This window comes from Anopheles coustani, chromosome 2 (assembly GCF_943734705.1).
Source record: "Anopheles coustani chromosome 2, idAnoCousDA_361_x.2, whole genome shotgun sequence".
Taxonomy (NCBI): domain Eukaryota; kingdom Metazoa; phylum Arthropoda; class Insecta; order Diptera; family Culicidae; genus Anopheles; species Anopheles coustani.
Window position 1 is genome coordinate 31,517,222 of NC_071289.1, and position 26,730 is coordinate 31,543,951.

A 26,730-nucleotide genomic window follows, 5' to 3' on the forward strand; every position below is an offset into this window, starting at 1 on the left:
GCACGAACCATCCAACAGTGTTGCCCCTCCCCCCACAAAACCAGATCTCCCGGGTGGTTTCTAAAAGCTCCACAGCTGTTATGCGTTAGTCGTTTATTTTTAGAATTAACAGGCTCTGGGAGATCATCTTTTAGATTCAAATTATACGTAGACCAATGTGGAGTGAAGTTACGTCCATCCAGGGAGATGAAAAAAAAGGAATCAATAAAACCACACATGCCGATCCCATCATCCTTTTTGAAGCAAAAGTTCTAATGTTTCTCTGGACAAAACTGTTGCCACTTACTTATGGTGATGGATTAACCCATGTAAAGGGAACCCTTTTGACTTCCAAAACCCAAGTACATCACCACAAAAAAGGAAGAATAGTTCAGCTAGATAACTTCGTTTTTTCCATTTTATGTCTGATATACCTTTGCGATCAAACACATCCCGAGAGCAGTCCTTGCCGAAACAACTTTTCCAGACCTTGAGCAGCGTTCCCTGAAGCTTTCCCACTTCCACATTTGTTACCAGCCATGAGAAGCATTTGCATAAATTCCATGCATTAATGACACACCCCTCCAACGTCCTCCTTCCCGCCATTTGCAGGAAACAATTCGTTCACTCACTAACACTTTCGCAACTGCCTGTTGGTGGCCACTTTAGCATTACGGCAACTTTTGCGGCTCGGAAAAGTCCTTCCTTGCAGCGTCTGCGACTCGCGCTGAGTGGTGTGTTATTTCAAAGTCGAATGAATTAAATTATTTCCTTGACCGGCGCAAGGGTCGATGGCCATGAAGGATGAAGGATAAATGCGCTGGAAATGGTGGTTCAGGAAAAAATCCAACACACACACAAACACACTCCAATGGCATCCCAGGCAGGAGGTGTGAAGTGGAAGGATAAATAAACGTTCCCGAAAAACATTCGAGACAAAAAATAATTTTCCCACCCATCGGTTCCCGGGTTTGGGATGCCCTTTCCGGGTTTGTACCCAAAGCGGGTGTCCAGCCAAATTTCATGCTGAAACATGCCGGCGTCTGGCTCATTATCGTTGCCGGTTCGTGCTTTGCATAGTGCTGCTTTTTCCATCTATTCCTTCCTTCCCCGTGAAAACCCTCTAGAACGATTCACTTTCGGCATGTACTTTTTCCTTTACCTCGTTCTATCTCGCTCGTGCCATTCCGTTGTTCCGCCTCAAATTGGGAGTTATCTTCCTCGCTCGCGCACGACTATGCAGCTGCATAATTTGGGATCCGCGCGAGATCATTGCACCACCGAGACCGTAGACTGGTGAAGACTGGAGTTTTCCGAAAACTTTCTCGCACGGTTCTGCCGAAAGCTGCTTGTGCGGAGCGGTTTGGGGAAGGTGTCTGCATAATTTTACCAGCAAAGAAGCAAGTGCAAGTGGATGGCGATAGAACGATTCGTCACGTCGTGCCTTCGTGCCAGACACAATCAGAGCGAAGTCGTGGGGAACAAATAAACACGCAGCGAAATAGACTACCAGACACAACAGAGGCGGACAGAGAAAATGCCAAGGAAAGTGAAGAAAACGATGGATGAATGTGGTTTTTTTTTGTAATGTGGCAGAATGAATTTGGAAACCCATAGAACCGGTAGGGAAGATGTAATTTTTGGAATCCAAATTGGAGTTTCCGCAAGGTTTGGCTAATTCTTAGAGATGTAAAACTAGCCTTCAAAATGTTACTAAAGCAGGTTAGGTGCTGAAGAGAAATTTCTACACCAGAGAAATTGAATCTCCAATGACATTGAGCGGCAACTCCATCACAGGATAGTCATCATCATCATCATCCTTATTGCCAGCATGTTATCATGTGACCATGAAAAACGGGAATGCCGGTAAAGGACCTACGGGAGTGTGCGTACGTTGCAGAATTTCCCTTTTCGAGGTGCGTCAGTTCCATCTATTCCATTACTGCGCCTTTCTCTATAACAAAATACTAAGAGTTCTCTTCTCGTACTCTTATAAACTCATCCAACTCCTTACCAGACCATATGATTCCGCTGTACTAGAGTAAGGTGATGTACCAATCTCTTTCGTAGCGTATAAAGGGAGAGAGAAAACGTATTCCCCTTTTTTGGTATCCGATACTGCAGTGTTTGTTCTCCCCCAGCGTTCGGTATGGAAGTTATGAATGAACCTTGGTTAAATCCTCTTTATCCCCTTCCGGAAGCATCCTCTTTACGGTTCACGGACTTCCGTGAACTCTGCCGAACGCCTCTGAGAGTGCCGGTGTCCTCTCCCGGCACAGATGTACGTAACGAGCATTCTTCAGACAACCGTTTCCCGAATGGAATAATTGCAGCATTCCTCCGGCGAAAGGACAACACACAATGCTTGGCCGAACGCGGCGTGTCTTAAACTTCGAGCACTCATTTCCGTAATCGTTCCGTGAGGTTTCCCAGCTCTCCGGTGGAATGTTCGTGAACGCGCGGATTGGGGTGGATCTCATATGGCCGTTACAGGAGCATGCGCAGCGACGTACCGTACCGGGAGGGCAAGGCACAGCTTTTCCGGACGCACGTTTTCCTCTGCTGTGTCAAGGAATGCTTCTATACGAGCTGTAGGTTCAATTGCAAGTGTTCAACATTACCATCCACACGCAGCATCTTCCGCACGCAAGCCGAGGAAAACCATTTCCAATGACAATAACCATAAACTACAGACAGACCGGGCAACATGCAAACGAAACAACCTTTAAAAAACACATACACACCCATAATCTAAGACGATAGCATCCGGTATGTTTCTTCAAAAGTGTTTCCATCTTGGAGAGTCCTTGGCGCAGAATGGCAGCAGAAAACAAAAACACGTCGAACAAATTCCGATCCTTTCTTCCATTGTTGAGAGTTTTCATCCGAGTAATTTCACATGATTCTTATGGCTTATGGCGAAAACAAACAACGAGTCGGACGTCTTTAGGGGGTGGGTGGGTGCCATTATCGTAAAGATGAGCGGCAATATGTCCCCTTCTTGGATTCCTTCTTGCGAATGCAGAGGTTGATTTCCATTCGATCGTATGATGTGCTTGAGAGTTTGATTTATCGTGGGTAAAGATCTCGGCGGAAGATAGTTGGAACGATGTTGTTTCCATCGGAAATGGTGATCTCATTTAAGATATCAGAAGGATCAAACGACTTTAAATAATTTAAAGACTATTTGTACAGGAATGGCCTTTCATAATGTGTCTTTATGTTCAAACCTTACAATCAAAATCTCGTTCTCTACATTTTTGTGTCATAGAAATTCATAAGTTATTTTTGGCAACATGATTTTATTCAATGACAACATTTTGAAACAAATACTTCAGTTGAGGTTATTCACACATGGTTCGTGCAAACACAGCGATGCAAATTATTAACATATCAGAAGCTTTATGTGTACATTAATAAAAAATACAGTAAAAAATTCGGTTTGTATGCACAGAAACTCATTCATTTGATTTATTACGCCATGATGCTGGTGACAGATATTTGCCGTCGATAGAGTTGACACTCGGCGAGCCTTTTATCCTATCACTTCCAGCTGGTCGAGTTTCCATTGAACAAAGCGATCGAATGGTCGATAAGTACCTTTGATTTTTACTCCCTCACGTGTATCATTTCGTTCGAAATGAGCACCATTCGATCTGAAGTGTTTTGCAATAGCATCGATATTAAGAGTAGTTCACTCGACATTTTTACACTTACATACCACGAGTGTGGCTATCATGTATCAATACGTTTTGTTGTTGAAGAAGCTGATTTGGTTTGCAAATAGAGTCCTAAGGAACTCAAAAAATTTGGACAAGAATTTTCTTCTTGCCTCTGATCCATTGGGTAGAAGTGTGAAAACCTTTAGACAATCACCTTATCAAGCAAACAGCAATAAAGTTACATATTGCTGCAAACGAGTACGCCCCACCCTTCCGGACACGACAGAAGATCCTGTTACAAACATAATCTTCTTACACTCCACCCACTGTTAGTAGTTATTCCAGAGCAGGGATTCCCATGTCTTACAAATGTCAAATAAATCACAATCAGAATCCGCTGCTGGGAGGCAGACACCCGGAAGCGCAATGGAGTCAAAAACAAATTCAGCATCTCACCCCACCAAGGACAATCACCCTCGTTTCCAGGGGAGAGTCCTGGTATTGGTTCTTGCCGATTCAATTCTTTCCAGCGTCGCCAGTGATGAAAGTTGTCGTGAAAATAGTACCCGCAGTACCAAGTCCGGAGTCTTTTGAGTAAGCAACTCTCGATGAAAATAGAAACCCAATAAATAAACAAGCTTGGCGATTGGTTGACTTTGTAAACGATTCTATCGCTGCAGAGCGACCGTTCGGTTGACCGAAAGCGGGAGACAAGATCAGCCCTAAGGCCCAGCCGCAGCCGAACCGTAAACGATGGGTTGTTGGTAACGGTTTGGCAAGGAGTTTTCCTTTGCCGGAGAGCGCTCGCATCGAAGGACTTTGGTGGGAAAAGATACACCATTTGCTTGAGTAATTTCTTGCGGTTACATTCCGATGCGCCCTGGCTTGTTGACTTTGGTCCAGAGAGAGCTAATAGCGACCCCAACAAAGGGGAACAAGAGACGATTGTCGAGGGTGATAGTGAATAATTTGCGTGAAAGTATCCTGATTCTGTTTCAATAGCAAGGATAATCAGTTCAATTGTGCATTGTTGCAGGATCGAGGATGAATATGTATGCATCTTGCACGCAAGGGGTATTGGGATAATGTTTATTTTTATTTATAAAAAAAATCCTTTTCCAAACGCTGATTTTATTGATTGCAATTTTTGCTTATTGTTGAAAGACAATCGCTTTCTAAAACTCAAATCACTACCACTACCTACTTAAAGCCATTTATTGTGGTATCATGAAATGTTTCATTAGCTTAACTTTTATTGTACTTACGATTTCGGTATGGTAAGCATTGCACTTCAACTGTTGGTTTTGAAAAATCCAAATTGATTTGTGTACAATTTAAATAAGTTGTAATTTTGATGTAGGAAATTTAAAAAATCGTTGTTGAACTCTATAACTTGAAAGTAGTAAAATGCAATGCGTTGTATGTAGAAATAGCATTAACAGACTGTAAGAGCAGTGAAATAAAAATAAAGGAATATTATTAATTGATGAATAATTTCAATCGATGGTATCATTTGATGAGGGCTTAAGACTTCATACGGTTACAAACATGTTTTTAGATTGATATTGGATTAACTTTCAGTGGCCATTAGGATGTAAAGACGGATCAATTGCGGTGCCTAAATTGTATTCTACTGAGGGTTCTCACGACAAACATTTTCATTAATTGACATTGGATCATCTTAAAGTGTTTTTTACCATTTGAGTTATATCCAACTGGTCTTAGTGTGTGTACGAGCGCTTCCTCTTTACGACTTTCCAGTTATTGCCAACTTCCTCCAAGCGTAGGGCGAGTAAATAACATATGGCCATTTCCTGCTGTTGGTTATGTGGTTAAGAATGACCAATAATCCAGTCCACTGAGACCACATAACCAAACCACAGAGTAGTGTTACTACACCATCGTGTGTGACAAATTCCCATTTAGCTCCATTGTTGGTTTAATGTGTCATTTTAAAACATCCTTCCAGTTTGATCTGTCACCGAACTTTAATGCCTGAATTAAAATCGATAAAAAAGAACAAATGATAAATGGTTCCCGCAGGGACACTTTAAGGTGTAATTTATCTGCGTCGACCCCGGATGGGTGATTTGAATTTGTTTAACATTATCTCCCCGTTGAAAAGGGGGATAGACAAATGTCGCTCTAATTAAGTTCAGCTTTCCCGCGCGCATTAACTGTAAACTTTTTCACAAACGACGGATTCATGCTGGTCGCATACATTTTTGTCGTCTCTGCCTGAATGTCTGAAGACGATTCCGAAAAGCATCAGCTCCCCTTCCGGACCTGAAACCGTTTTAGCAAATCGCTTACCCATTTACTCCTTATCGCATGCGGCTCATGTACGGCGATCGCATTATTTTAATTACGTTTGTATTACACGTCGCGTACACATCGGTGAATGATGAACTTCGCGCGGAAGTGGCCGCGCCGCGTTGCCGTTGCGCACTTAACCTACAATTAACGCTATCTTGCAAACGGGCGCCACCTTCCGGGAAACCTTCAGGCGCTAAGGAACCGCGGCACTTACAGCGTCGTCAAGCAACGGGCGCGGGATTCATAAAGTTCTAATATTTAATTATTCCCCTGGAGCCACGCAAGCCTTCCTTTACCCCCATTGCATCCATCCGCCCGGCCCTGGGAGCCTCGTTGCCTCGTCGACCGGCAGGGTTTGTAAAATTTCGCTCGAAAACGAGCCCTCTTCAAAAAGCGCACCAGCGTCTTGTGAATGGGAGAGCTTTTCATACGACCCGCGATGTAACACAGTTGCAAATACTTGGCTGTCTTAGCCTCCCTTACGTACAACGGTAGTGCCTGTGGCCGTATAATCGGCTCAGGAAATCGGTAAACGCCAAGCAGCGGAGAGTACTTAATGGTGGCTCAGTCGCAGACTTAGCGTCAGGCGTTCGTTCGTTCGTTCGTTCGTTTGGCAAGGCGTGTCATTAGCAACGCTTTTGGTATCATCCTTCGGGCGTCTGCAATGTTTTGTGAAGAGTGAAATATCTTAGTCGGACGGTATTTTTTGCTTTTCATAGATAAAATTATAATGCAAGTGTTTTGTTTATACGAACTAATAGAACAAACCTTGACGTACTGCAGATGAATGTAAAAACTAAGTTTATAAAAATAGGTTTCAAAAATTTAAAAAGTATTTTAAATATTTTCAATATTTCTGTATAGTATACCAATACATATTGCATTTCCTAGAACACTCGACACACTTGACGCAGTAACAATTTCCTAAGCTCATTCCACGTGCCATGTTTCCACTGCTGCCTTCAGGCTGTAAAACGAAAAAGAAAAACCCTACATCACCAAACTTTCGAAGAAGGTGTCAGTGTAGAATTTGCATAAAACAAGGTGAAATTAAATTTTCCCTATGAAGGCGAAAACTTTTGTCATTTATGATCAGCCGACCGGGGGAGGGCGGAAGGCGGCAGTATTGCCTTGAAACGTCACATTGGATCGGATGTTATAACGCACGTTGTTTACCTTTTTCAGTTCCTCCTGCTGCCAAAGTCATCAATGAAGAAGTGTATAGTTTCAAGAATCGTGCGGGGGCCTCAGGTGGAAAAAGGAAAGTTTACGTCTCCAACGTAAACTTTGGTGAAGTGTGGCGGCGTGAAGAGAATTAATTTATGCTCGTCTTACACGAAGCCCCATCGGTAGTGGGTGGTTTGTGGGTGTCTTCAAGGAAATTTTATAAAAAAAAATCAAATCTCTTATGGGTCCTTGGTAAAACGTTCAGTGAAATCTTTTTTAACAGTTTGTTAATACCAAGAAGCTAAAGAGGTTCTTAAAAAAAATCTATTGCTTCTCCTGAGCTTCCTCATTATATCAAGATGGCGAAGCTTTTTCAATCAATTTCGGTAATATTATGAAATATATTTTCATTTCCTTCTGCCGATTTATTATTCTTCGCCAGAAGTCCATCATTGTTTGCTGCACGGTTGACCATTTGCATCCTTATCAGTCGGGCGTGCCTTATTCGTGCTTTGTTCTCCGAGTGCCATCGCAAGACAAACATTTCACACTCGAAAGCTCTCAAAGTCAATCAGACGCTGGGTGATAAAATGTCCACCTTCCCTTAGCCGTTACGTCCAACGTGGTTTCCGTCCGTTCGGTTTTTGAAGAATCATTAATTTTTCCTCCTCCTAGTTACATCGAGGCGTCTTCGAACTGTCCCGGGAACATCTTGCACGCTTGCCGTTCTCACTAAGCCAGTACCCCGACCTGCGATTGACTTCCGCCTTTTCGATCTCTTTTTCGGCTCATCGCGTAACGCTCGGGGCGATGCGGACCCTGCCGTCGATGGACGTGCATTTATCATAATTCCCGCTCGAGTGGAAACGCGCCCGAACAAAGGCTTTTCGAGAGGAATGACTTTCGCTTCGACGTGGAAATATTGCCACCGGCGTCATTCGGCACCAATCGGCATCCTTCCATTATGGGCGAGGAAAATGATGAAGAAACAATCAGAAATCAGTTCAGTGTTGTCGCTCGGTCGGGCAAACTCTGTCTCGTGTCTCCTTTTTGCCGGTTCGGCACTCGAACTTCGCCTCAGGAAGCAGGTGACAGCGGGCGCTGGGATGAGTTATTGGGGATGGCGTTAGTTAGGGTTGATATTTGCAGGCGCGAAAAGTTTTTCGGCTGGAATATAATTGAAATATTCTTCGCAACGACAAGCTTTGAGTTTGTTATCAGCCGTCAGACAGGCCCCCTCCTTCCCGTCTGGCCAAACTTTACTCCTTCAGGGGTTCGTTTATTTCCGGGTGGATAAAAACTTTCTCCTTCATCGGTTCCGAACGCGTTTACAAGCAACGGTCCTACCGGCAAATGGTGCATAAAGGCGTGCAGAGTCGGGATGTTTGACGCTTCCACGTCACCGCTGGCCAATTTGGCACGAGGGATCATGTTCATCGAGGAAACTGATATTCACTAAGCCATTGTTTCGGAAGAGAAGAAAACTCCAGTACGAACGTCAAACCGAAGACTATTAATTTTCCCAGTCTTTTCTATTTGAATGATATCTCCGGAAACAAACCTCGTCTGCGCCATTGTTCGGCAGTGGGGGACTCCTTCTTTTCTGACCCGGGCTGTAAGAATCCCAGAATCTTCGTGTCCACTTCGCGAGCAATCGGGTGGACATAATCGTTAAACCGTTTATCGGGAACCATAAATCGATGATAGTAGTCGCTCGGGGACCTCGTAAAGATGGCTGAAAAAAAGTATGATAAAGCGCATCCTCCAGTCGTACAGGGCAAGGCGGACCAAAAACCACTAGCAATTCATATCTTCGCATTAGGCAAGGACATTCAATAAATTACGCTCATCCCACGGACGAGTGACATTCGGACGAGGAATAAACATTTCATCCCGGAAAGTTGTCCAACGTTGTTGATCAATTGGATATGATGCGCCATAAAGTGATCGTTCTTTTCTTTTCTACGCGCTTTTTCCCACGAGCGGTTGCCGCTGGACCGCGGAAATGAATGCATTCCATCTCCTTTACGACCGCTCGCTTGTGTTTTATAGGATTTCTTGCGCGTTTAATGTGCACGATGTTACTGGTGTGTTTCGTTCACAAACCAGACGAATATGTCATGGATTTCACTTCCAAGAGCATAGATTTTTGGGTCAATTTTAGGTCTAAATGGTGTAATAACATTTTCTAATATTTTAAATCACAAAATTTTAACTTTTACTTTCTTTTTCTATTTCAGGTAAGCTTCGTTTTGATGTTTATAACTTCAAACTGATTGGTGAGCAGCACTGTTTATACACAATATTTAATGAGTATCGGTATTTAAATATTTTAAATTTTCAATGTTTTCCGTGTGCTCAAACTGATTGGAAACGTCGTTATTTATTTTGCCCCCTTCCTTCGAGAAAGCTTAAATCATGCCGACACCCGTTGAAAGCCACGAACAACTAAACGGAAGAAATTTTAATTGAAGCTCTTAATTAATGCTTCGAGATCCTGTCAAGCTGCTGCTGGCGCAAGTCCTGCTTTCGGAGCTGCCAACCCCGGGTGCCGTATGAAACCGATAAAGCCATCCTCCTGCTGGCATGTCTGGCGGCACTTGACTTAACTAGTTTCTCATTCATTCACACGCTAGACTTGGCGTTGAAGTTGTCCCACCGAACCACTGCGTTCGCCCGTTGACGGGCCACACCCCGGACGCCCGATGCCCGCCAAGGTGTTGCTGAACTAGTAATGGAAATTTAAATTTTTAATATTCATCAACCCGACCGCGGCTAGGAATGCTAAAGGGTTTGACAAGTGCCGACGAGCTTGAGTATGATGGGTAGCGGAGTAGAGGGCCCGGTGCAATACCGATTTGCCATTCGATCGGAAATAAATCAAAGCCACATTGACAGGCTTATGTCAATATAGTGGTGCTCGGCTGGGAGAGGCTGCGGTTGCTTTACATTGCAATCCGATGACATCATGCATTTGCCTCCGGCGGGTGCACATTTCGAGAATGCAGTCGACCGTGCGTTAAAGCGGAATGCAAATGTGGAACTCGATATTATAACCTCGCTCTTCAAGCAACACACACACATAGACACGGCATAAAGCACCGGGAGGGCATGTTGTTCTGTACCCATTCACCTGCTGGAGTAGAGGACAGGGAACGACTAGAAAGTCGTCATCTCGTGCCAGACGTCGATGATATACCATTTCAATTTCATTCCTGCGGTGATAAAAAATAGCTTTTATAGGGTTTTGTATGGGTGAAATATAACACCGATTCGCTAGGCATGTAGTTTCAATACACCCGTCTCAAGTGCACATGACGACAAACGACCGGTTAGTTGAGGCAAATGACGCGCTCGGATGCACCACTTCAAGTACGGTCGAACGAATTGACTGGAATTTATTTCTAAGGGTACCATTGTCCCTGATTGGTAGAACGAACTAATGAAAACTAATAAGAACTAACATTACTTGAACAACGTAGTTCAACAAATCAATAATAAATCCCTGTTTGGTCTTAATATTGTCATTTAAATACTAAGCCTATATCCATCTCCTTTCCAACAGTGCGTCTAGACCACGTGAGTCCCTGACCTTGCGATGTATGTCACTCGTCTCGTCGACTAGGGTTACAAAATGAAGGCCAATCTATTGCTCACCCTCTGCTCCAATCGTCCTCTCTCCATGTGGGGAGCACCAGCAAACAAGCGAGTTCATCATCAAACGCATTTGAATGCATTCAACCGCAACCGCATCGGCTACAGCAAACACGTCCGTCCGTTCAACGACGTCCAACGACGTGAACGATTCGTGTCATAAAACCCGTCATTAGAGTGGAAGCACCGGGGGATGGGTTGTTTTTCTTTGGTTAAATCGAAAATTGAATCCTCACACTTTCGTCAATGAGGCTACAATCCTTCCGCCCGTCCGAAACCGATAACATCGTTCGATAGCGTTGTAGAACCCGGTTTAATTAAATTCTCTCCTTGTCTTTCCTTGGGCCAGCACCCAAAACCCTCCTGAATCGTTCCCCGCTAGCACTTTCGAACTTTAATTGGCGTAAATAATGGAGTCAGACCGCGTTTTCGCAGTCGCATGGTCCAGGCCGGTAAATAATGGTGTCCTCAAAACCGTGACCGGTGGAAAATTGTCTGCTAATCGTTTGCACGGTGGCAGGGAAATTGTGGGCACGAATGGTAGAAACCCGGGGTGGCTACTTTGAAAACAACATTCAATGGTCGGGGATGGTTGGAAAAAGGATAGCTAAGTTTGTATGTCTCATTTTATTAGAAGTGAATTGGAATCCTGAGCACTTAATTGGTAGCAATGAATTTCGGTATGCATTGTGTTTTATCACTTTTCAATGAAATGCATTTTTCGATTGCTGATTAGCTTCACCAAATAATTGCCATAAACGATTCTGATTAAAAAGTTATGCCTATATTTGGCTTCCAATTACATTTTCGATATTTTTCCAGCTCCAGTTTTGTGCTCTTTCATGCTTGATTCCTGCATTTGGATTTAATTTGTGTTTACAACTACAACGTTTTATACTCAACTGATTTTTTGTTGATTTTGCCCAACCTCACCTTAAAATATCAAACGAAACACAGCAAAACCTCAACTCAATTAACACCCGATTGCCCACTTTGTTGCTTCGATTTCCGTAAGCGCGGTAATTATTGCCTTGTGCACCGAGCGAAGTCCATAAACTATTGCAAATTAATTGAGGCAACGCAAAAAAACTCTGCACACGTACCCGAGGTAGTCAATACTCAGAGGCCGTTTTATTTCTGCAGCCTTTTAGCTGGTAGACTTTTTAAAAACACATTACCATTCCCCCACCCAACCCCTGGGTTGGGGGTTATGTTATTTTATTTTTACAATACTGTTGTTAACTATTTTTCATACATCGCCCAAAATATTGCCCCTCGTCGTTTTGTGGGGGTCAATTGCCGGCCATGTTCGCTTTTACCCTCTTCCAGCTTTCGAGTTTTAATCGTTACCCTTCGGTGGGTTTCAATTTTTGTGCGAGTAGCTTCCACCCTCGCGAAGCGAACGAGCACAAACCAAACAAGGTCCGCCCGCGGAACACGAATCGTGGATGAATATTTATGTTTTAATTAAACCTTAACACACGGCAAAGGGCTGCTCTATTGCTCTCGATTGGGATGGTACACATTACCGGCAACACAACACCGCAGGGCGGACAAGCGCATTGATACTGTTGTTAAAAATGCTTGCCGGAGAAGTTTGTCGCCACCGGTTTGGTCCTTTTTACACCGTTTTTTTTTTTGTCACACCGTCCCCTCCTCCGAATGGCGCGAATCCTTTCACTCGCTCCCGGGGTCGTAAATTATCCAACTCGATTTCCGGCCCGAAATGATGCATGGTCGAGCCGTGCAAACAGCGAACGGATGGACGTTATACCGCGCCGTCGCACCACAGGAATGCCAGAAAAAAAGTGGAATAAAAAGGCCGTTAGCGTTCAATTTGTTGTTTTTCTTCGCAGCCCTTGGGTAGAAACACTTTTTCACTTCCAATTTGCAATGTCAATGTTAACATCAAGGGCAAGGGAGCGTACGCGATTGAAATGCGTATTCCCCGCACAGAAATGGAGATAGAATTGTCGTGATTCACAAAACGGGACCCCATTAAAGGGAAATAAATGTTCCCCAACACAGGACAGGGAAAGCGGGAAACGATACTGCATCGCTTGAAGCGGCCCAGAGTTTCTAGCAAAAGGCTTAAACGTTGGGCTATTTCAGTAATCCCCCAAGCATTTTACTGGGATACCCTCCCCGCGTGCAGACTCCAAGCACTTTGTCATCCCTGCAGGATAATTTACTTTCCTTTCCCAATGCGCTTGTGCCACGCTTGGGGACGAAGAACCCCGTCAAACCACAAGCCATAATTCCTTGCGTCTCGTCGTGGTAATAGACACCGATGATGTTCTTTTTCCACAGGCCTTCCGGCGGGGGGGTTTAGGTTTAGGTGCGGGTTAGCTTAGGACGCGGTTTGAGACTTTATCTTGCGTACATTCCCAGTTTTCGCCCCTCCCTGTCGGAAACACTCGTCCCGTAATCCTCGTTCCGGCATAAAAACATTCATTAAACATGTCAGAAGCTGCTTATGCCGTATAGTATTTCCCCTCGCGCTTACCTGCGCGGAGCACGGCCTTGTTTGAAAGCTCTGCATGGAGTGGGAACGCTCCGTTGGCGAATGTGTGAAGTTTTCAACAGTACTACGATACTATCAACTGCACGTTACGGATAAGCCGGGGAACAGTCTACCACTTGGTTGCCCGGAAACCAGACAGCAGATCCGATTCCCAATACCTAACGCCCCGTGGGTGCGGGTGTTTTGGCATAGAAAATGCAAATTATCATCAGCACCTAGGTATGGCTTTCGGTAGGAATTATAAATTCGTTTCACACCACAGCGCAGTCTTTTACCGAAAACTACTACTGCCGGAGTCGAAAAGCGAGATCATGGTCTCGGTGCAGCTCAGGCAGCTCTCGAACAAAATGGAAATTAATTATTATAGACACAAGTTTTCGGCACTCTAACGGAAACTCTCCACCGGCACCTTTCCGGATGTTGCTCCTTTCAAACCGATGCGTTGAACGTTATTGATGACGCAATGGAATGATTTACCCCCACACCGATACTGCAGGTGCTTATCCTCGTTGGCCCGAAGAGCAGGACAGGATATTAATTAGAAAAATTCGGCCAAAGAGGCAACCAATCAAATCTGCCTTAAGATCCGAGGGCGGTCCTTTCTTTTCCCGACCATTCTGGAAACGACCGCATACGGCGATGAATGGTGGAGAGTGGGGGGGGGGGAGGGATGGCTGACCACTAATAAACGTCCCCAAACCACTGCAAATCACAGACAAAGGATGACCGGAGATTTGGGATCTCGTGCACCGACTACTGTTGAGGGTTGTTACGAACCGAAATTCTCAAGATTTCTGGCTCACGAGGGAAGATAGTGAAATCAGAAGCATTCCTAAACCATTTTACGAGGGGGCTTGCGGTTTGTGAACCTTCTGGTAGGAAGTTGTATAAACTGTGCTTGAAATTCTCTGATTTTTTATTATGTAAAACCTTAGTGTTTATTAAATGAAGCTATTGTTTCAATATTCAAAATAGTATAATTTGAAACACGATTATGGAATGCGATTTTAACAAAGAAAAAGTAGATATTTGATATACTGTTTTGTGTATTGATATCTTTATTTTTGATAACTTCAATAACAAATCTTAAAAAACTACGTCTACTCTGTTATATCCCCTGTTGAGAATAAGTCAACCAGACCCCACGCCGATTATCGCGATTTAAGATTTCAAAAGCAAGAAAAACACAAGTACGTGCTTCGAATTTTCTTCTACGCTTCCTGCAGTACCCGAGGATTCCTGGGGTGAATTTTCCCACCCACCCACCCATTCGTCAATGTGTTTATGCCCGGTAAATGCCGACTTCGCCGTCGAATCTCTCTCTCCTAATCTTCCAAGGGGCCTTTCGAGCCACAAACCGCACGGAAAAATTTACTGTAATCTTTTTCCCACCGCGCGATCGTCCGCCTCCTTGTTCGTTTACCCCCCCCCCCCCCCTCGTCTCCTTTTTCCTCGCGCATCGGGTCATTGCCAAAATATCGATAGTCCTTGCCAGCGTCGGACGGTTCCTGGTTTCGTGGTGGAGTTGTCAGTGTACTCTGAGATCCGCTACGAATGTGTGTTTGTGTGTGTGTGGTGTGAGGCAGGGATCTGTGGCCCGTCGGCATAGAAAATCCGGAAGTCGTTAAAAGCGAAAGTACTGCCGTATGTAATTCCAGCAATAAATTTATGGCGTCGTAAAATTCGTCGCTGCCAAAACCTCCGGATCCTCGCGTCCTGACGCACGGGCCCGGATCCACGATCGGATGGGTCCGTATCCGTAGAAAAAGGGCCCGGTGGTCCTTTTGTATCATCGGCGGTGGGGCAATAATGTCGGAAAATCTGTGACCACATGCGTTATTCTTTTTTTTCCGCTAGCCATTCGCCATACGGGTTTGATTTCTTTTTCCCCGAACAACAACAACAACCGAGAATCGAGATGGAGTGTTAAATGTGGAAAAACGCCAGACCAGTTTTTGGTTGTTACGTTTGTTCGGAGCGGCAACAACAGCAACAGCAGGGCGACGCAGATTTACGACGGGTACTGCCGGAGCGGCGGACTTTTCCGATGTCCCCGGAATTTTAATTCGATTCCGTACCCACCCGGTGTCCATTGTTGCTTGTTGTGATACACGTTAAGAGCATAACTACTACAACAACGATTCGATCGAATCGGATCGATCCCCGCAACCGTCGTGTCTGCACCGCCAGTCCGAACGAAAAGGCTTGGCCAGTTTCACTTTCTCGAAGCAGCTTTACTACTTTATCACCGTCCGTGTGATTGGTTATTGATTTTCGGATTCATTATGGTTTTTCTCGGGCTTCTTCCGGCTTTCCGACGGTGAGGATGCTTTCTATGGAATCGCTCCGCATCGATCATCACGAAGCTGGATCAAATCGAAATTGAAAAGCGCTAAGCAGTTGCACTTTTTACCCGATTGCGATTGAGGCTATTTTTCCATCCTCTTATTCCGCTGGATAAACTTTGGTTGGCAAAGCAAAACACCGGCTTTATCAACTCTTTTTTTGCTTTGCTCAACGATACAATCGAATGATATACTGAGCACACTCCCGATTTCATGGCGTTTCAATTTACTCGAGCACCAACTCGCAGGCTAACGGTGGCGTCGGTCTTATCCGATGGTTACTTGGCCCCGTTTTTTCCCCAAGGCTGATTTATTGCCTTCCATTTTCCACCTCCCATGCCGGGCCCACCGGGAAATGGCATCAATCGAAGGTCAGGAAATCCACGCCTTCGGTGGTAAAAGGCTAGCACAACAATCCGGCATAGTCATTGACGTCCATCAATGCGAGAGCTTAGTGATATTTTTAAACTCACTCATTCGTTTTTTTCCGTTCGGGATTCTTATCCGTCCGCCTCCACATTTTTCCATGAAAAGCCGATAAGGAAAACTTATTCTTCCGCCACCTCCTGTGAGTATCGCGTGGGTTTTAAGGTGTTCGCCGAGGATCATAAATTTATTTTTAGATTCATCCTGTCCCGCTATAAAACAACAGAACGGTTTGAGATTGTTTTAAATTCGTTATGCTATCGATAGTCCTGCTTCTCATCCATTTGTATTTTCCGGCACGAAACAGGTAAGGTATGAAGTGGGAGCAATATTTGAGAAGATCACTTTCTAGCAAGCAAGAAGGTTTTTGAAATCTATCCACAACTGTTTGCATCAGTTGGTTTGGTTTTTCTATTTTGCATAAGAGTGGATCGGTTTCCACTCAGACATGTTGCTAAACAAAAATCTTCAGTGAATCATGCGTCTGTACAATCGGTGAGCTAATGTCGATGGATCCGCATTTGTTTCCATATCATGCGATGCAGTACCCTTCCACTGCTGTATGCCAATTACAACGAATCAAAACAACTCGTCCGCTCTCATGCTGTCTTCCGTTGTAGCCAGTTAACGAACGATCCTTTCCCTCCGGGGACTGTCTGGTGTCTGGCCAATCGTTTGCTCTGCAAATATGCATTCCCGCTCTCGATGCTGGAAACGATCAACTCAAAGCTAGCTTCTGCCGTGTTCTTGAACACCTTTCATCTGCAAGCAAGTTGTAGCTTGTTTGGATGAATTACTACACCATGTTCCGGATCGACTCGTCTAACAATTTACAACCGACAGACATTGAACCGTTGAAAAACAAAACTAAATGCTATTGGATTTTCCACTCCGGAATACACCAACCAGGGCTAACTTTCAGCAAAACAACCCACATGTGGTGTCCACCCGCCGCCATTGGATCCATCAAAATCTCTTTCCAAAACGGATCAAGTGCTTGGAAGCACCGTTACCGTTTCCGGTACAACGCGACCGGCGCGGCCAATAACGACGCTCTAGAATCGCTGTAAAAACAGTTGAACGGCGCAAAGTTTTGCTACCTACCTCTCTCTTCTTTATCGGGCAAGAAAAATTGACGGTACCTTTTGTGCACTTTTCCGCCGAAACGGAAAAAAGCGAACAACTGTTTGAAAATTAAAGCGGAATTTCAGAATGGTTCCCTTCACCCGTCGGCTGGCGCTTGGTAAAAATCGGCCAAGCCTTTTGTTACGCTTCCACTGAGGAAAACCTAACTCACTGCACCCGATGTTGGCGATGATGATGGCGGCGAGCAGAGTTGATGACTCTATGGCGTGCAGAACCTCGGCGACGGGCTGATACATAGTTTTAATTCATACTCCTTCGTCCCGCTCTATTGCATTGAGCCATGGGAGTTTTCCACCTCCTCTGAATACAATAAACTGGCCACCTCCACTGGCGTCGCCATTTTCCGGTGCAGAAAGTTCGGGAAAATTTGCATCCGTACACTTTCACTCGGTGGCAGCGAATAGACGCCACAGCGGTGCGGTATTCGTCTGAGTAAACAAAATTTAAATTGAATTTACTATCATGGGGTGGTGAAAATTCCCGAAGGGAAAAGGGCTACGCGTCTCCTCTGTGCGAAAAGGTACCCGAAAAGCACGGAAAAATAAACCGAAGCAATCCTTCATCCTCCCCAAAGAGTGTGCAAAAGATTTGTCGGTGATAGATTTTTACTTGTCCCCAGAGTTGTTCCTTCTTTTCATTTTCTTTGCTGAACGAGAATTCCAAATAGCTTCAGTAACTCAGCAAAGCTGCTCTTTCTTGGCTCAAGATTCCAAGAAAACGTGTGGACATTTTTCTGATGTCCCAAAATTAGAGCTATTGCTTTAACACACAACCAGTCAACGTAATTAAGTTAGATCTAGGCCTATGGATTGGAGCAAAACTTTTCCGGACTGCCCATTCCGATGTGTTCGCTATCTTAAAGCTCGAATAATTGTTCTAGGAAAAGCATCCACACTAACTCGGTACGGTTCGGAGTCCTTCAAAGAAACACCACTCGTTCGGTCGATTGATTTTCGGAAAATGGAAAAATAACACACATGGCACCGGTCGGTTTCCGTGGCGGCATTCGGTAAAGCATTTTCCACTGCACTCCCCCAGTCTCGGCTCGACTTTACCTTTCCGTATCTAAATTGGTCCAATTAACGACTGGACAAACATTTGAGCAGGCCTTCCGAAGAGGACCTGAGCACACACACACACACACCCACCAAAGGGAAGCTTTCACCGTGGGTGACACTTTTCGCACTGCGAACATCGAGTAGACATTTGTGATTACCGGGCGTGTGTTGATTACGATGGCGTCGCCCGTTTGGGTTTTAAGTGGGAAACGTAGCGGATGTGTGTAGTGTGCGAATTAATTCAATCACGTAAAATCACGAAATCGCACAAACGTCAACTTGAGCTCACGGGTCGGCTTAAAATGAGCTGCCGCTAGACGGACTTGTGTCAGCTCACGTCGAAAGGCCGTCGTCTGTTTGATTTGGTAAATTCATACCAAGGCCGAATGGTATGATTGGACGAATCAATGCTGCAATTAGAAATGTACGACGCGAACAAGGAGAAAAAGGTGTTAACGTAATGATAAGTCAATAAAATTGCTACCAACAGTTTGCTAAAGTCAATGATCAAATGAATTCATCAGTCTCTACCAAGCTTGTAAATGGTTTGGTTAACACTAGGAAAATAAACTAGATATCTACTTATTTAAGCAAATAAAACAAAGGATAAAGTCTGCGCTATGCTCACCCAACATGCCCTTTAAATGCCGCCTACTGCAATTGCCATCTGCAGTCATTACGTTTCTTGTCCTTTGGGACGGCTATTTCCGTATTCCCTGAGCGTCCGCAAAAATAAGATACAATGCTTGCACGTCGCGTCGAACCCACGCCACATTACAGCGCAATGTGGCCTCTCCTCTTCGTTACTTGCCAAAAGACGCCACCCATGGACGGTCATTATGCATGCAAACCACATTTAACACAACATTAAATGGCACTTTTACACGCATCGCCAAGAGTCCCCGGTCCGCCCACCTGTATTACCAATAGATTGGTGTTTATGGGTTGTTTTCCGTTCCGTCTCATTCTTTCTTCCACCAAGCGACCTTGTCCCGAAACGAATTGCTAACATTTTTGTAAATATCCTTCGGAAAATCGATCTTTTCCATCGGTGGGGAACGGGGAGGGAAAGGAATCCCCATATTGCCGTGTTGGGAAAATGTCTGTGTGGGCTAATCCCGGTATCAAGTGTGGGTTGTCGGCCAACACCCGAACGATGTGCCATTTGGAAAACGCCACGATCGGACGAGGAAAAGTGTCCTCGGTCACGAGTGCATTTTGGCGCTGTTTATTCAGAACACTTAAGCCTCGAAAAAGGTGGTTTATTTTTCGACAATTTCCCCAGTATCACCACCACCTTCACTTGGACATTCGAATGTACGCCACCGTGTTTGACGACGAGTGGAACCACACTCTCGGAAATGGTTGCCGGAAGTCGTGTCCTCTCGAAAATCGCCTCTTACGCGTTGTATTGCGTACGGATTCACGTGTCGCGACGGTGAACCGTGAACGTGAGGAAAACGAGAGCCCCAGAGTTGGCCTGTGGCTATCTGAATTCCCTACTGGGACCATTTCGCACGAGTTCGGATAGACCTTCGTCCCACGGGTGCTTAAATCCACCGACCGTCAGGTCTCTTTCAGTGCATCGAGCATTTTCTACCTCTTGGCAGTTGGAAGGGGCTGTCATGACGACTATCCCAACCGGCGATGAAGTTGTTTTTGCGGGAAAAAGATACTTCCAGAGCTCTGTCCGCGGGCATCAATAATGCTGCCGAAGCGGTATAGTGCGTTCTTCCAAACGGTTATTGCCATTATCGTTTGATCGTAATGGCTGTTACCTTGGTGTACGTTCCAGGTTCCCGCGATACTAGGCTCGCTGGAAACGGTCAATAATTGGCCATTTTTCGTTTGCAATCGCAGCATTTTTGTGGAAGATATATATTTTGGTCATTATTCTTGTGTTCTATTACGGAGAGCAATAGCCATAAAATTCTTCTTTTCTAAGCAATTTATTAGTTCTTCTTCTATACTACCTTAAAACGAAAAGAACGTCGTTATTTGAAAATGTGTTAAAGGAACTGGAACTTTTCACAAAAATGTGCTTTTCCGGATGCCTAAGAGGAAGAAAAAAGTCTTCTGCAAACCATTAACCCACTTACCTTCCCTGACCGTTGTAAAACCTTTTTAAGACATCACTTTCAATTTGCCACCGTAATCTACCTTCTCCCAGGCCATCACCGTCGCCCGCTGATTCTAGGCGAGATAATGATTTTGACGAGTTGTCATCGTCTTCCGTTTCCCGTCAGTCGAGGTGCTGATGGCTGCATGTTCAGCAAGGTAGCAAGCGGCCGGAAATGGTCACTCTTCCGCTCGGTAATAACATTCTCGGCGTCCTGAGCTTGGGACATCGGTAAGATTCGGGCAAATGAGATTTCATCAACGAGATAAGCGACCTAGGGGTCGAGAGCTACGAGCTGACCCCGTAAACCGTTACTTAAGCCATCGCTTCGAGTTAATTTTCCTCCCGCACGGTGAAGATGACTGGGTACGTTGGATAATTTGACCCAACTGCAGCGTCAGTTGTTATTTTCAATCGTTCCGCTCAATGTTTTTTTGTAATTTCGAAATAGGACAAGACAAGTAGCTCGCAAATCTTGCTGACCGTTCGTGAATATTTTAATCACTGCAGCATTTTTAAATAGAACACTGTGTTTAATCACTTTTTTGTTTACAAAGCTGGATTCTAAATAAGCTTCTATTATAGAAACCATTCAGTGTTAAAAGAAGATGGCCGACCATACAAAGTTTACTTCCAAATTCAGAAGTACTTTGTACTGAATAAAATATGCTTCCTTAAGGACCTTATCTGCGTCCTACTCGCTTCCCCTACTACAGTCAAGAAAACCAAGCATTGCACCGCATCACCTTCTTCCAGCGGTTCTAGCGCTATTCGGTTTGGTTTGCGCCTTAAAAGCCTATCCTCGTACCGGGCGATGATGTCCTACTTTTGGCTCATAATTTATGCAAGCCCATGTGCTGTGCTTCCACCTCGCTGTCGCATGTTCGGCCGGATGGGAGCTATAATTAAGATTGAAAATATGCCCTGCGACCGCCACCACTTATGAGAGGTGATTAAAAATTAACATTGCTTTAACAACAATGGCAAGGAATAGCCAAACAACGCATACGTTTTAACGGGAGTTATATCCTCGCGTATGATGCATTATACCTTTATCTGCTGGTTGATTGTGAAACGTTATTTTCAAGGGATATTTTTTTGAAACTAATTTAATTCACATGCTACACTTCTTAAAACCCCGGAAGTGGACTTATAAAATTTAAACTAGAACATTAGAGGCAAGCTCGTAAAAAAACTGAAAGTTCTAGCGAAAACTATCCTTATCCTGCAATTTCCAACCAGCACCTGCCAGCTTTCGTGTCATGCGAGACATCCCTTCGCACAAAGCATTTTATTTTGCTTCCGTTTTCCTTTTCTGTTCTCGCTACCGTGCAGGACGAACGTTCATTAATCAACCACTTTCTCCTATCTTTTAACCCTCCCCCAGTATACTGCCCTTCCGGTGCTTTCCGGTTGCCCTATTCGGAGCCCTTCGCAGCAGGATAGTTGTATTACATTTCAACATCCTGGTTAGTGGCGCACCCGCAGGACGTTTGCGAGTTAAAAGCATAACGATTCATCATTAGCAGATGCAATAAAATAATGGTGGGGAAAAAACAACCTCCGGAGTGTCGTCTCTACTCCTCTGGGGAGGTCACCGTCCGAACATCCTGCGAATAGTTTTTCCGACACTCTTCCGACACACACACACACACATGTTTGATACACCGATCCGTTCTGTTGCAACGTTCAGATTTTCTCTCTGCGTGGAAGCGCATGAACAGAAGAAAAAAACTAGCGGAACTGTTGTAGGAAGTAATTAACATTAGTTTCTAGCACCGCTTCCGTCTCAGGACACATGCACTGCGAAGCGCAATCAATCAACAGCACAAGGGGGTCATATCACTTTTGCTTGTCAAATGCAATGAAAAATGAGCATCAAAAATTTTGCTGTTTACTCCGTATCCTTACCTGATTTTGCGCTTGGCAAAATATGTTTTATATTAATTGATACAAGCCCTTGTCCTGAACGTCTTTTTTACCAATTAATAGTACATTTTGTTTTAAAGTTTCAATTTACCTTTACAAAGCAATATGGCCAGGCCGTTCTATCTGAAAATAAATAAATGAATAAATAATAAATTTATGTTTTGTTTTTTGATTGTTAGAACTTAATAATCTAGAACAACCTTGATAACTAGAAATAATCTAGATTAACAATTGTCTTTAGCTAGCTTAGAGACAATAACACCTGTTTACAACATGAAATGTTAAATTGGGAAAAGCTTTATATTCGAACGAAAGCTTAAATATCCCTTCGCTTGTTTCGTCTATAATATTTTATTTGCCAGTCACTGATATCGAATGTAAACAGATAGTTCTATCCAGCGGAAAAGTGGAAACACCCTTTCAATTACCGGGAAAATCGTACTCACGCCCGCCATTAGCAGATTGCAACAAACCAATAATATTGGGCCGGAAATGAAACTAATAAGCTTCTCTTTTCCTCCCTTCTTCTTCCGCTGCAGCGCAACCGATGACGTGGAAAAATCGCTCGAACTGCTCGACAAGGTCCTATCGGAGTTCGAGGAGGAGCCGGACCGCCTGAACCTTCACAACCACCACCACAACCACCACCATCATGCGGCGGTCGAGCCGGACAGCCCCTCGCAGGGCCACCAGTCTGAGGACGATGGTTACATGAGCATGAACGGAAGAAGGTAGGTTCGCAGGCGACGTTAGTTTTATTCCCTCATGACCCTCTTCATTGAATTGCTGCATATCCTGCCCGCCTATCCTGCGCCTGGTTGAGAGAATGAAACCCGGGTTGGCCGGAAAACATGGAGTATAAAATGGCTTTTGAAATAAAACAGAGCTTTAGCGGTGGCTTTTCATTCATGTTGCGCTTGCATCAGGGAATGGCGACGTTCCCTTTGAAGGAACGTGCTTCCGGGAGGTGTAATTATGCGATCACTTCCGGACCTGTCTATGCTAAGGGCTGCAGAGGGGAATGAAAAATACGCTAACACACAGTCAAGCTTGTACTTGCTCTGCAAACTCGAATGCATTCCATTGAAACATTCTAGCTCTGGAGTCGTCCGCAACACGGGGAATGCGTTATAATTTTTCGTTTCCGGAAGAGCGTGTTTCTTACATGCCTTTGTACAGAAGTTGGCCATGCGCAAGGACTGGCGAGACAAGAAAAAAAAACCATAGGCCAGAATTCCACATTGCAGGCTTGGTTCACCGACATCGGGCTCGTTTGCGTTTTTGTTCCTCGCCTTAAGAGCACTTATGTTCCCACCACACACACACACGCGCGCGCACACACAGACACACACGCACACACGCTCTAATGAGGCTAATGTTTAACGAACCTTCTTACAGCTCCGCCTTCCTTCTGCCGTCACGGTCGGACCATCCATCACACGGTCGCTTTAATATTATGTGCTCTCAGGCGATTTGCTCGAAGCTTTTCCTGAATTTACCTTCGCGCAGCTTACAATTGCTGCAAAACTTTGCACCGGGACCCGTCCTAACGATCCATCCGTCCATCGATGGGTGGGGAAATAAAGTGTGAAAAGTTTTTCCATTTCTTGGTTCAACGCTCGTGAACGTCGGCTGGTGTTTGGTTTTTTTATTTCAGAAAAATTGTGATGGACAGCTTTCTTATTCCACAATAAATTTTTGAACCAATCTTTCTACCCACGTTTTGTGTAAGCATTAAACATATATCATATTTCGATATCTAAAGCTAAGTTATAAGTGTCGTTTTACTTTTTAATTGGGATGGTTTACTTATGAACCAACATTGTTTGAATTTGCAAAAACGAATGCAAAAGAACAATATTTTTCTATTATTCGAGAAACAGACAAAGAACATCAACAATCATTTAGAAAGAATTTTCAAAATTTCATTCGTCCCATCCACCACTTTTCCCAATACCACCCTGTCCTTCCATAAACTTGAAGCAATGTTTTATTTAAGTTTACGATGCTTCAAACATTCAACAACACCAAAACCGCACGATCCGCACGGCATTTCGGCCAAATCCTTCCGCTGGTACCAAAAATGCACCGCATACTAGCGTGTTACGCTTGTTGCATCGTAAAATTGCGAGACTGGCACGAGGAAAAAGCTTTCCACAGGCGGTGTGAACAAAAAAACAGGAAAAACAGAAAAACAATGAACAATCTGAAATACTGGCAGCAACTTTTTCGTAAAGCAAGCAGAGAAAAAGGATAAAAACATTCGTGCCACAGTCATAAACCGTGCCCATAACCCGTTTCCTCGAAAGGATTGAGCTTTTCTTTGGCGATGTTTTATTTTTGTAGCTTTCTTCCAACGCAAAACATCCGAAAAGTAAGAAAAGGCTCATTTGCCTGCCCGAACTGTCAGCTTGTTATCTCACGGACGCTTCGAAAAATCGGCCCAAAAGATGTTCGCCACCATTTTGTACTTTATTTCCCCCCAGCTCCCTCCCCGTACAAATGTCGCCACGGTGGTTCGCCCCATCCTTGTGAATCCTCGGGGCGTATTTCTTCGGAGTGCCTTTGTGGCGGATGCTTAACTGTGTTGCTGGGGCTCCGAAACGTTTTATGGCACTTTTTTTTCAATGTTGAAAAGAGTTGCTCCACTTTTGTGGAGCAAACCCTCCACCCAACAGCACCCATAACATGTTTGTCGCTCGAGGAAAATGCCCCTTCGCTGGGAGCGGAAAAAATTGTCACTTGTGCTTGTGCAACACCTTAGGTTGAGTTTTTCTTATATTAAAAGGCAAAACAACGAGGTGAACTTTTTTACGACCAGCGAGCAACCGGAAGTAAAAATAAAGTGAACCATAAACGAATCCAGCGGCTTAATAAATTGTCACATAAACTGTCAGCTCGTCTTCCGGTGCCTCAAATATTTAGTCTATGCGCCGGGTGCGTTTTCGGGTTGCGTTACCCTCTATCCTTTTACTTCGATTTGGTCTTCAAGGACGATGAAAATGGATTGTTTATGGCGATTGAATTTCATCCTTTTGCAATGCCTCCAGTTCCGACTGCGTAAGGAAAAGTTTTCTTGTATTTTAGGATTTTACTTTACTTCTTCCCAATGATCCGTAGTTGAAAATGTGTTTCACAACCGAAGCTTCTAGGATTTCATGACTCATTTCATGTGCATACAATATCAATGTTGTTTTATTGAAATCGAAAATAACAACCGACCCGGATCGTTAATCTCAGCATAGCTTCAGCAGCAAACAGCCCCTTCGATACCAATTCTTTATTCAAATCTGGTTTCGTTTACATCCATCTTTACCTCAACTCGTTAATTTATAACGCTCGCTAACGTATGCACATTGTTCGCAATCCTTCAACTCGTTCGCAGGGCAAAATTTGTACCTGATTTTCAACCGACAGACGAAGCCACCGGTGCACCGGTGTCGCAGCAACAGCAACCACAGCAGATGCCACAGCTACAACATCAACCACAGCTTCCGGTGCCGACCGAGGACGAATCGTACTCTCCGCCGTCACCGGAGGAAGCGGAACGAATAATTTCCAATTTGCTGCCAAGGTAAGCGATGTGACATTTTATTTGCGAAATGGCAAAGCGTAGGTGCAAACGAATCGTCTTTGCTGTACTGCATACCAAGTGCAGCACGGTTTGATGGTCAGAAAAATGTGCTTACCTTAAATCTCGTGGTTTAAATTGTGCACATAGTGGTCTTTATTAAATCAGTGGAAAGTATTTTCTTTCTGTAGAATTTATCATGATCAAATTTTGAATTTTTTTTGTACAATATCAAATACGTCCCAACTCCAGTTGTGCCAATTTCATTAACTCAATTAGTTTGTTTAATTAAAATCGCCTTCTTCTGAATGTATTTCTTTCTAGTTTGATTACATTTTAAAAACGAATTCTTTTTTAATTTCATTAATATTTTAATCTTATAAATAAACCTGCAACCAAATTAGAACTAGTAACAACCGTCTGTTTGTGTTATATTGAAGACGACAGTAGCTTGACGCCATCACTGATGTCCTAGTTGTTCCTATCTCTCCAAAGAACATATTAATTGGGTGCACTTCACCGTAAGCAATCAACAGTGCGATATGAGGAGACTAAAATTAATTGGGATATCCATTTCCGCCCCATTGTGAAGGGACTCTTCACGCTCAGTAACGAACTGAAAGTCAACAGACGCTTCGGAATTCATTAAAATTATTGCAAAACATGCGTCCTCTTCAACGGCGTTGCCGGCAGCACAGCGTGATTCCGTGAAAATCAGACACTTCACTTCTTCTGCAGCCACTCACCTTCAAGTAGTACACTGATTGTCAACGTGCGGCCATGCCTTTTGGTATCATAATGCTTCGCATTGTAAACTACTTACAACTGGGAAAC

The 26,730-nt window shown here is 44.2% G+C and overlaps 1 protein-coding gene across 1 annotated transcript in view; it reads left to right on the forward strand.

Moving 5' to 3' along the window:
- Positions 1-26,730, forward strand: part of LOC131263440 (nascent polypeptide-associated complex subunit alpha, muscle-specific form) — a 95,824-nt gene that overhangs the window by 6,353 nt on the left and 62,741 nt on the right. The window contains exons 2-3 of the mRNA XM_058265640.1: positions 22,865-23,056; positions 25,711-25,899. Of these exons, the coding sequence (XP_058121623.1) occupies positions 22,865-23,056; positions 25,711-25,899 (381 nt within the window). The remainder of the gene's footprint in view (positions 1-22,864; positions 23,057-25,710; positions 25,900-26,730) is intronic.